A 12037-nucleotide genomic window follows, 5' to 3' on the forward strand; every position below is an offset into this window, starting at 1 on the left:
AATCTGTTAATTTTTTATGGAAATTCTTAGATAAAAATATTGAAACAACAAGTCTGTCAATATATTGCATATAGCTCTTCTAGCACATTTTATTTGGATGCAAGGGAGCTTATATTTGGCTATGACTCACAAGCATTGTGCATTATTTCGAAACATAAAGTCTGAGTAACTGTTTATTTAGGTTGGGTTTTTTTATATTCACTCATATTTGAAAAGAAAAAAGCTTTGCAAAGTTTTGGAATTGTAGGAAGAAATGAAACTAGTCAGGGGTGTGGAAATTTGTAAAAAAACTACTTGTCCAAGGGCTAAAGCGGGGGCCAAATCTACTTGTCCTTCATGACAATCTACTTGTCCCAATACAAAAAATAGTTTTAATCAAAACTAAGGATGCACCCATATCGGTTTTTCGGTATCGAGTCAGAGTAAATTGTTCGCCGAAAGGTAAGTATAGCCAGGGGGGTGGCGGTTTGGGAGAGACAGGGCCAGATTTCATCGGGTAATTTTTATTTTTCCATATTACCTGGGAAAATGAACTTACCCTTTAATGCACATTATGTGTGTGTAAGAGAATTCTGGCTACCACCATGGAATGGCAGCTGCAATCTCGAAGCACATGCAGAATGTCCTACGCATGCGTTTATTTGCATGCAGATGGCGGGGGCAGCAGGGTTTCATTTTTATTTTATTTTTTTACTTTGTCATTTTTATTTTTTACTTTTTTACTTTGTCATTTTTATTTTTTACTTTTTTATTTTTTAAATCTTTATATATTTCATTTAACTTTTCTCTAACTTTTTATTTATTTACTTTTTCCCCTCAATGTTCTTCCTATTACATAGGAGATTAAAATCCCTTATGTGATAGTTTGGAGGTGACAGGTTCTCTTTATGGAACCTGCCCTCCAACACAGAACAGAAGTTCTGTGTAGTTCCTGACAGCCGAGACAGGTGGCGCTGTGATTACAGCGCCACGGTCTCAGAGAACACACAGAGAGCCCGTAGAGCAGACGTTTTTCGTCTGCTCTACGGGCTCTATGGCTGAGCCGTTGTGCCTTAGTTTTCGGGGTCCCCGAAAACTACGGCGGGGGGTGCGGGCAGAAACGATCGCCGCTGCTCAAATTACTACAAGTGGACTGATCAGACCACTTGTAGCAAACGAGCAGCGGCGGCTCCACAATGTACATTCAGCTCTGCTTGTCTGGAGCCGGGCTAAATGTACTTAAAAACTACTCGCCCGGCGCCCGAAACTGCATGTCCCGGGCGTCGGGCGATAGGAATTCCACACCCCTGCTAGTTGAAGCAATGCTTTGTGTGGTTTGTAAGATAAAATAGCCTTTCTACCCTTAGCTCAAGCTAACGGTAGTCCCTCAATCTACACAGAAAGTTTGCAAACCTGCTGGAAGAGCATTGAAGCCAGCATACTTAATGCTGCATTGCAGTATAATAAGAATACTGGCCCTTTCTTAAGTTTTGCCACTTTCCGCCACGAGCAAAACAAAGAAGGCTGGATGCTCTTATTTCTATTAAAAACGAGCACTTGTAAGTAAACAGGAAACAAAAGTATAAGAATTTGAATATTCAGTCCTAAATATAATCAATGGTAGGCTTGGCTCGAAACAGATTTATTTTTACCCCCCTATTTTGGCGAAATTACTCTTAGGTGGGCTTTAAGCCCTGGAAAGTAAGACATCATCTGTAGTCTTAAAGCAGCTGGTTTGCCATATTACTAATCTTAAAGGAGAACTATGGGGCAACCCTTTTTTGCTTATAGTTCTTTTCAGGGTCACGAGAGGACATATACTAATGTCCTCCGGTGACCCAAAACTCAGCATATAGCGAGCTATTGCCCGCTATATGCTGAGAGTGCAGAACCGTGCCACAGCCAGGACGTATCCTGACAATACCGTTGAGATCCACCCCACTGGCTGATTGACAGCTGGCTCTGCCTCTCTGGAGGCAGAGCCAGCTGTGCCCGCCCCCTCTCCAGTCAGTACTGGAGGATCGGAGAGGGGAGGGGGGAATCCCTGCGGGGAGCGGTGACTGACAGTCACTGCTCACTGCAGGGAGACGAACAGGAAGTCAGCGATCGCTGGTATGTGTTCACTGACTTCCCTGATCAATAGAGCCGACGGCACACAGGTCGGCTTAAATTATGGGGACGAGTATTTGTCATTCCCCCCCCAATAATTCTTCTTTAACAGTAAGATGTATCTGAAGTCTCAAAAATTGGTTGCTTTTTTGGAATCGTAGTAAAATGTGTTCCATTATAGTTGTGAGACCCCATTTGGGGTCCTGAACATGCCCAGTGCAAACAATAAAATGTCATGGTTTGCATCACATACTTCATTAAACTTTGGTACTTTGCATCCAGTCCCAGTATCTTCAGAAACAGAAGACAGGGATGACAACAGAGGGCAGCTGAAGAGGCCTCCCAGCCCTGCAAACAGCTCTGGATTGAAGCCTTCCAAGCGTCCAAAAATTAAAGTGACCATAGTCTCTCATGGTGATGGAGCAGGAGGGGGCACCTCTAACTCGCAGGAAGGTATGTGATTGTGATTATTATACTGTCTGCTGTGAACGTGCTTCTTTCTTAACTCTTGTGCGGCCTCAGACACCTGTTTCCTAGTTAGAGGTACAGGAAATGAGGCTTCTTATCTAACCGACTGAACTGCTTTCCTGACACTGACCTCTTAGAGAATATAGGCATTGTTCCAGGAGTTTCTCATTTTGCTTTTATCACAAGCCCAAGGTTTTGTATGCTAACATAGTTTCACCACCAAGCACACGCCATAGTAATCATCACAACCTGAGTGACTTTTGCAGAAATGTGTTGTATCAGTAAGATAAATTGCAGGAAGCACAGCCTTCCCCATCCCCCGTAATTTGATCGGAGTAGCTTAAGACAGTTATAAGCAGGCTTGTCCAGCTCAATCTTCACGAGGGCCATAAAGCTGCCTATGTTTTAAGATCACTACAGTTTACAAATGATGACTAATGTATAATTTACCAGCAGAGTTTTAGAATTTGCCACACCATTCTGGCTCAGCATGTGACCCTGAACAAACAGATGTAGACAGCCCTGGACTTTAAGTGAACTGAAACCCTAAAACAAACCTGTAATATATTGCAGATTCCCAATCCTTAAATGTGGTTTCGACAGTAGTTTTCTTTTTTTAGGCAGTTTCCTTTATTTTCATCTGGTTATCTGGCCTGTAATACTCTTCCAGTCTTAAATTATATTTTTTTTAATGTTGTCAGTGTCACTTATTTTTTCACTGGATTTACTGCGGCCCCTTCCCTCCTGTTTACGGGTGTCTCCTTTGCCTAACAGGTTGCAAAGGTGACACCCGTGCGTGCGCGCTCCCGTTAAAAATTGAGCCGTGCTGTGTTTGTCCATTGACAAACACAGCACTTGACAAGCCATGCCCCTGTTCCCACCTGCACCCTCCTCACAGTATCTTGACAGGCAGGTGCGGCAGCCTATCGCTGCTCTGCCCTCGATGCCCTCAGAATCCCTCCTCTCAACCCAGACCGGGGAAACACCGAAGATCGTCTGGGAGCCGGAGGCAATGAACGTGGCGTATAGTTAAGTGTTTGGGGATGAGGGGCATGGAAAGTTACCGGGACGTTTTTTACTTTGATGCAAAGAATGCATCAAGGTAAAAAAACGAATAGCCTTTAGTACTACTTTAGGGTGGCTCCACTCTGTGAAGGTGCAATGGAGTCACCCTTGGAAAGCGGCATTGTCATCCTGCGGTAATGTTAGATGCACTGTCCTGACGGTTTGGATGTGGTTGCTGCTTTCGAAAAGACTGATTCCCATTTTATATTCTCAGATTGACTCTAAGTGTTCACTGGCTTCTTGTTCCACTGGTTCTAGGTGGCTCAGGCAGACCATCATCCAAGATTATCTCAAGGCTTGGGTTCCACCCTTTCCTATCAAGGCACACTAGATATTTATTGCTTCTGTAAATGCTTTTTGGACTACTTTTGCACGTCCCAAAGGTGAAAGACTTTGTGTCCCTCAATGGAGGAGAAAGAGAAAAGAGGATTTATTGCTTTTTGAGAATATGTAAATACTTTATTGTGCATAGTTCATGAGTTCATTTTAACCTGTAGTACGGTGCAGTCAGAATTTGGGTACACTTTTTTTTTTTTAAGGATGATTTTGAGTATTCTCCTGCCGTCTAGAAGGAGGGACACAACTTCCGTCTCTCTCTTGCTTCACAATAAAGATGTTTATAGCTAATGATAGATTGCTTTTATTTGCGCATGGCAGTGAATGGCCCCTACTAGTAATTATAAATTGCGTTTTCCAAATGTGCTTTTACCTTATCTCTTAAATCTTTGTGTGACATCATTAGAACTCGACTTCCCAAACTGTGTGTTTTGCAGTGGGGGTGCAGTTGGTCTTGCTTAAACATACAGTTTGTAGAATACAGGGATTATGTGTTTCTAAAAACAAATAGTTTTACCTTGTATATAGTGCAATGATACTACAAACGCCTAACCATGCGTGCTAATATCCACCTTTTAGGCTTCATTCTTACTAATTGCATATGGTTGCATATAGTGTTAAAGCCAAATGGGAATAATTTGAACTTTGTGTTATGTGTGAAGAGTGGCTGCAAAGTATAAAAATCTTACCTTGCAGCACACCGTCTCCTGCACACGTAGCCGAACTTCCAGGCACCGCGGGGAGGGAGCGATGTGACTGAAGCAGTGAAGTGCTCTGGTCACATCACTATTGCCCATTCACAAAATGTCTTTCAAAGAACACAAGTACTTCACTGTTTCAGTCGCAATCCCCCCTCTCCTCAGTGCCCGGAAGCTCGGCGATATATGTTAATGATTGTTTCAACGATTTTTGAAAAGCAGAAGTACAGAAAGAGGCAGTGCCAGTGGTTTAAACTTTACCCTTGTTTGGGGGGAGGGAGGGGGGATCTGTACCTATATGGACACAACAAGAACATTAATCCATGCTTTAGTGGTATGAACTTATTTAAAAACCACCACTGACATGTCAAAAATAGATATCTTTCCTGAAACATGCATTAACCAGTTGACATCCGCGGTGTTAAACCCCCTTCCCATCCAGGCCATTTTTCAGTATTCAGCGCTGCGGTACTTTGACTGACATTTATTCAGTCATGCAATGCTGTACTGAAATTAATTTTATACCCTTTTTTTGGGGGACAGATAGAGCTTTCTTTTGGTGGTATTTATTCACCACTGGGGGTTTTTATTTTTTACTATATTAAGGAAAAATTACCGAATTTTTAAAAAAAAAAAACAGTTTCCCCTATATTAAATGATAAAACATTTATTATTACCCAATTTTTTGGTAAAATATAAAAGACGGGGTCACGTCGGGACGACGGCAACCCGCCAATGCAGTAGTGCTGTCCGTCCGTTTTTTTTACAACGGGCGGACGGCAAGTGGTTAAAAAGCTTTCCATGGTGTTTGGGTGTATATTGGAATGTTGTACTTTTTCACTTCTTCTATTAGCTTCAGTTGATCTTAAAGCGCTAAGCTGCATTACTGTGGGAAAGGTGGACAAAATAAAAAATGACATGTATGATGGAGTCTGTTATTCGCATTAACAAAGCAGCTTTTGTTTCTAAAGCCCCATTTGTAACATAGTTTTATTATCTTTTGATCCTGCCAGGAAATCCGTATGGCAATGATCAGTTTTTTTCATACGGTTTAAAAGAGAACTATGGCCGAACCTTCTTTGGCCATAGTTCTCTATAAGGGCACAGGAGGACATTTACTAATGTCCTCCTGTGACCCAAAACTCAGCATATAGCGGTTTATTGCCCACTATACGCTGACGGTGCAGAGCAGCGATGCGGTCGGGAAGGATCCCGCTAATATTGTCGCCTCTCTAGAAGCTGTGCCTGCCCCCACCCCGGTCAGTCCCTCCTGTCAGCGCTGAAGAGGGGAGGAGGGTATCCCTGTGGGGAGCGGTGATTGACAGTCACAGCTCTCTGCAGGGAGATGATCGTGAACTGAGCGATCAGTGTTGTGTGATCAATAGAGCTTGGTCAATAGAGCTGACGTGTGACAACTGCAGTGTCAAACAGCGGCTCAAATTATGGGGATGAGAGCATTTCACTGTCCTCATAATTCTCCTTTTAAAACTTTTTTCCCAGAAGAAATAAAACTGAAGTGTTATTTGGAGTTAGGCTTTAATTTTTTTACTCAAAGTGACACTAAACTAGGAGTTAAATCTTAAAAATACATTCAAGTACTTTAACTACAAAACTATAAATAACTATAACTCGTTTAAAGTGACATTAAAGGAGAACTATGAGGTGAGTGCTTTTCACTCACCTCATAGTTCTAGCCGACCTGTGACAATGAGACTGTCACAGGTCGGCTCAGTAGATCGGGAGGTGAGCGAACACATACCGGCGTTCGCTCACCTCTCGATCCTGTCACAGCTCTCTGCCGTGACAGGGGAGGGGCTGGATTCCCCCCTCTCCGGTCCGCCAGCGCTGACTGGCGGAACGGACGGGGGAGGGGCGGGTACAGCTGGCTCTGCCTTTAGATAGGCAGAGCCAGCTGTCAGTCACGCAGCTGTGCGGATCCCGGCACAATTGGGATCCGCTTCAGCTGCGGCGTCTCAGTATACCACGAGCAGCTGCTCGCGGTATACTGCGGCGTCTCTGTATACCGCGAGCTACAGCTCGCGGTGTACTGAGCCTAGGGTGACGGGAGGACGCTAGTTTGTGTCCTCCCGTTACCCTAAGGAGAATTATGGGGAAAAGACTTAACCCCGTAGTTCTCCTTTAAAGGGAATTCCCCCCATGTTGCTGTATGCACTTACCTTATTTGACGCCTCTTGCTGCGATCATCTTACTTCTACTCGTTTCTGACAGTCCCTCCAGAGCTGGTGCCGGTCTCTGATCCGCCACAGACTCCCTCGGGGTCTATCCGGCATGCGCGCTCCCGGCTGCGTCCATTGAGCTTCAGTGTCTGCTTTTTCCCCTCCCCTGCGCATACTGCGCATGCGCCCACACACTTCTTCACAGCCGTTCGGGAGCTAGCGGCACTGGAACAGGTAAGTAATTAGGTATTTGCCTACTTATTTAATTTTTTTTAAATCATGAGGCATTTATCTACTGCTTGCTAGCAGTAGATATATGCCACAAAAAGAAAGACTTTAATACTACTTTAAGATTCAGCTCCTGAATAGTGTCACTTTCAAGTCCAGTTAAAAGATAGCTAAACCCAAAAAAATGTAATACGTATCAGTCTTTGGATGTGGTGGCTTGCTTACTTTTCTTTGTTTTATGCTGTGCACATTTTCAGTAAGTATAAAAAAAAACTATTGACCTTGCCAAGAATGAAGTGTCCTTTCTTTTGAGCTAAAAGGAAAGCACAAAGAATCTTCTCTTTATTCCATGTTATCTTCTGTAAACTACTAAATACCCGTTCCCATTTAATGGAGGTGAAGAGAGGAAGACATGTTTGTAGTCCATAACAGAAGAGTAGACTACTGACATCTACTGCTCTCCATAAGTACAGTGGAGGAGTGAGTATAGCCACCCATGGACTGGAAGTTTGTTATTTACACGATTACCAAGTAAATATAAAGAGAAAAAAAATAATGCAAGGGCCTCCTCTAAGCAATATATGCCATTTTTGTTTTTGGGTTTAGATACCCTTTAAAACAACACTTCCATCTAAGACTACCCTGTGCAGGGGATGACAATACTGTTGCGAGATTTCACTGCAGAATGAACAGTCTGAGGCCTTGTTCACACCAAGCACGGAGCAGATCTGCATGAGTTTCTGCGCACGCAGTGGGTTGTGCCGCGCTTTTTGATGCGTTCCGGGCTGTAATGGTAAAAAAAAAAAAATTATTTTAGTTTAAAATGGGCTTTCAGTGCGTTCCAGGCATTTGCATGCGTTTTTGATGCGTTCCAGAGCACGTTAAATAGGGCCTGCTGCAGTTTTTTTACATGCTCTGGACCTGTTCTGGAACTGATCGCTGCGATGTGAACTGGAGCTAAAAATACCATTGGAATACATTGGACGCAGTTTTGCTCCGGTCTGTATCTGCTCCTGCTCCGCGCTTGGTGTGAACAAGGCCTTAGGCTGGGTTCACACCTGGGCGTATTTTTTCTGCTCGTTTTTTAGCACGTTTTTCCGTGGGGATTGCGGACAAGGTAAGTCCTACGCTGTATTCCCGAGTGTGGCTCAGGGTTACCGCTTTGTTAACCCCGAGCCACACTCGGGAATACCAATTGAAACGCACTGAAAAACGCCCCAAAAATGCTCCTGTACTTGTTTGGGCGTAGGGCGTTTTTCAGCGCGTTTCCACGGGCTGAAATATGCCCAGGTGGGAACCATGCCCATAGGGAAATATGGGATTTCACTGAGCGGTTTACAGCGTGTCGATCAGCCTTACTGAAGGCGGAAAAATAACCACTGGCAGAATCAACACCTGATAAAACTTATAGGCGACAAAAACTGTTCTGTTAATGCTAGTGACAGACTCCATTATATGTCAACTTAGATTTGTCCACAGTAACTACATTAAGCAATGCAGTGTAATGCAAAGCTATGGTGAAAATAGACATCATTGGTAGGTGTGTTTCTGCCTTTGCACAATGCACTCTAGCCTAGTACAGTCGATGGAAATATATACGCTTAAAGCTTGCTTCTTTCTTTCTTTAAGATATTTACCAATGTAAGTTAAACTAATGCTTTTATATTGAAGGATGACAGGCGAAGACACTTCATAACACCAGGGTGTGAGCTGATAATTAGATGTGATTGTGTTTTTTGTTTTTGTTTTTATGCAGCCTCAAAGTCTTCATCCTCACCAGTGATTGGCCAATCTACAGTGGGTACAAAAGAGATCACCAGTCTGCTTACTGCACCTAAGTATGTTGTGTGTGCTTTATCGTTAGTGTTAACTCAAATGCAATCTGCTGTTAAAATTAGTAAGTAATGTTTTAGAGGATAGCAATTAAATTCTTCACATAAGTCATCAGTGATTTTTTGTTTAACCCTTTCGCTGCTTCCGACATAAGGATGCGGCGGAACACAACCGCCTGCAGCTAGCCACATCAGTATGCCTTACGTCGGTGGCTTTCACCCTTCTGCTATAAGCTCATGGCCCCTTTAGCAACCATGAACTTATTTCAGAAGGGTCCCATGTAAAACAATAGCGGTCATCTGCGGCTGACTATTTTTTTTTATTATTAAAATAACATTAATTTACCTGTGTGGCAGCGCATGGTGAAGCGTTGCCGTGATTTGCTGTGTTGCGCTCAGATGTACGCCTGTATCATTTTATCACAACACCAACAAAGCGCACAAACAATTTTTAACATTGTTTATTTACAGTTTTGGATTCCTTAATTTTTTTTTTACTGTTCCACAAAAAGGCGCAATTTAAAATTTACAAATATTTGTTCTTTATTAACTCAATACAGTTTTATCTTTTAGATTGTCGGAAATTTTTTTTTTTTTTTTGTGCACTGATACTGATTTTAGTGCGCTTTTATCAATTGTGTGTTTTTTCGGTTTAATATTGGTTTTATAAACATTTGTGAAATGATTGCAGGGCCTACAAAATTAGTAGCACCATCTTTTTATTCTACCGGACCTGTGCTTTCAGAAAATATATGGTTTGTGGGGGGTGTTTTACAAACTCTAAAAGATGCAATTGAAAATAAAAAAGGTAAAGAATTGCAAAAACAGTGTGGCCAGCTGAGGTTTTAAGTGTTTCGGAGGGCTTGGCAGTGAAAGGGTTAATGCAATGAAACCATTTGTAGCTGTTGCTCTGGGAATTTTTCAGGGTTATTCAGAAAAGGGTGTAGAGTTTGGAGAAGGCAGGAGAAGTGAACAATACATTTGTGAAATGCTAAAAATGAAAGTAATTGAAACAGTACACTGGTGTAACTTGTAACTGATTATAGTTTATTAACTTGGAATATTAATTTGGAACCGGAACATAGCAATTATCACCTATAGGGGAAACCCTATGACGACACAGCACCACCTTTGGAATGTTGTGGGCACCATAGGTGTTTCTGCAACACCCAGCCAGACTTGTGTCTTGATACTTGTGCTCATCAGCTGTCTTTTTCAGGGTTTGCAAGTAGCTACAAGACGACTACTACCTGGAGCCACGTTACTTTCTTTAGTGCAGTTTGAGTCGGCTGGAAAATACATTGGGGATCTGTGGCTTGGTTGTACTGCACTGTAAAAAGCAACAAGTTGGATAGGCTTGGCCAGGGTCCAGCCACAAAAAATCCATACAGCTACCCAAATATGTTTATAAAAATGAAAAGGGGAACACACAGCACCCCCACACACGCGCATTCACACTGCTTTTATGACCATCTACCATTGCCAACACACTTCAGAACTTCACTACACAGACCCCAAGGCTATGTAGCATCAAAATGGTGGCAAAGGTGAGAGGTTGGTCAGCACTGTCAAGTGATTATGCTGATCAATGGGAATCTTTTTTTATCCAGTAAGAAAGAAGAGATTCTTATTGGTCAGCGGGGGTCACATGCTGACCATTGACCGGTCACCATTGCCAGCATTATGATATGTAGTGATGTTTTGAAGGCCCGTTTCATCAAGCTGATGTGGGTAGTGGTAGATGGTCATAAAAGAAGCTAAGTGCAGTGGGAGGTGGGGGAGGGTGTTGTGTGCTCTCTTTTTCATTTTTATGCAAAGGTGAAGTTGCCCTTTAACGCTTTGAAAGCAGCTAAACCGTAGGGGTTTGGTGGAAAGGAGTATGTTGTTGGGCTTTCCATTTTCTAGTAGGTTGCTATTGTAGCATTAATGCCACATGATGTGGATAAAAATATTTAAACATGCCACTTAATGTGGACCCTGGACATCACTCTATTAATTATTGCATTATGATATTTGGTTGTTTGGGATTGAGAACTGAATTGAGTATTGAACTGATGTTCTTTGAGCTAGACAGTGCTATAAGTATTGTGGTTGGTTGTTCTGAAACTCTCTTGTGTTGGCTGATCGAGCAACGTTGTACACTAATAATTTGCTGTTTCTGTCTGAATTGTTTCTAGAGCAAGTTTGTATTGGATTACGTGTGGATTTGTATTGCTTACGTGTGATTTTTGTTTTTGGTTGTTAATCTGAAATATTGTTTTGCATAAATTCTTAATGGTCGGAATAAACTGTCCCTGAAAAGTCCCTTGATAAACGCAAAAAGTCATATCTCACACATTCTGATTTAGCAAATATTTGGTCTTTGTGCTCCCTCTCTTCTCTGCTCACAAGGGCACAGTTACTGGAAATATTATAATGCTGTAAAGATGTGTTTTCTTTTTTTTAGTACGGGAAACTGTGGCAAATTTAGTTAAAAGACAGAATAATTTCCCGCGGTCTAGAAACGTATCGCTTTGCTATTTGTATTACCATAAAACAATAAAAACGGATAATCAATAATTGGTTTAATTGGGCTGGCATGAGGTGAGCATTGGAAATAAGGGTACATATCTCAGCAAGGTATATTGTAAATTGGTAACGTGACCCTTGTATAATTTGTAAAGTAGATCTGTATCTTCTTATTGTGAAGTTTTTTATATAGTATATATGTTTTCTAATGACAGCGGGTGACAAAGATAAATATAATTATTATACCCATTGCTGTAAAATAACATATAGCCCATAATGAAGGCCCTGCAACTATGTCAGAACCCCTAGTATGTTTTTATTTTAACATAAGAGGTGCATTGTTAGTTGCATTTTGATACTAGGGAATAAGCTAAAAAAAAAAGGTAGGAGATTGAAGAGCTTAGTTGCAGAAATATTTAGGGTACTACTAAGAAAACCATAAAATAATTTTCTGCAGTGTTAAAGTCAAGCAGCACAGTGTAGACTCTCTGTACTCCAGTGGGAAACACTATAAAGTAAACCTGTGACCAGTATATGGACATTCAAGTATTTACCTATTCTTAACCAGGAGTAAATGCGCTGATCTTTGTAGCTGAATGCTTTTTTGAGCAATTTTATCTTAAAAGATTACAGCTGG

The 12037-nt window shown here is 41.9% G+C and overlaps 1 protein-coding gene across 1 annotated transcript in view; it reads left to right on the forward strand.

Annotated features, from left to right (window-relative positions):
- The window catches only part of KANSL3 (KAT8 regulatory NSL complex subunit 3), a 63327-nt gene that overhangs the window by 35728 nt on the left and 15562 nt on the right, over nt 1-12037 (forward strand). Inside the window, exons 16-17 of the mRNA XM_018574148.1 lie at nt 2371-2541; nt 8817-8898. Coding sequence (XP_018429650.1) covers nt 2371-2541; nt 8817-8898 — 253 coding nt within the window. The remainder of the gene's footprint in view (nt 1-2370; nt 2542-8816; nt 8899-12037) is intronic.

The sequence above is a fragment of the Nanorana parkeri genome, unplaced genomic scaffold (assembly GCF_000935625.1).
Source record: "Nanorana parkeri isolate BGI_ZX_2015 unplaced genomic scaffold, ASM93562v1 scaffold2769, whole genome shotgun sequence".
Classification (NCBI taxonomy): domain Eukaryota; kingdom Metazoa; phylum Chordata; class Amphibia; order Anura; family Dicroglossidae; genus Nanorana; species Nanorana parkeri.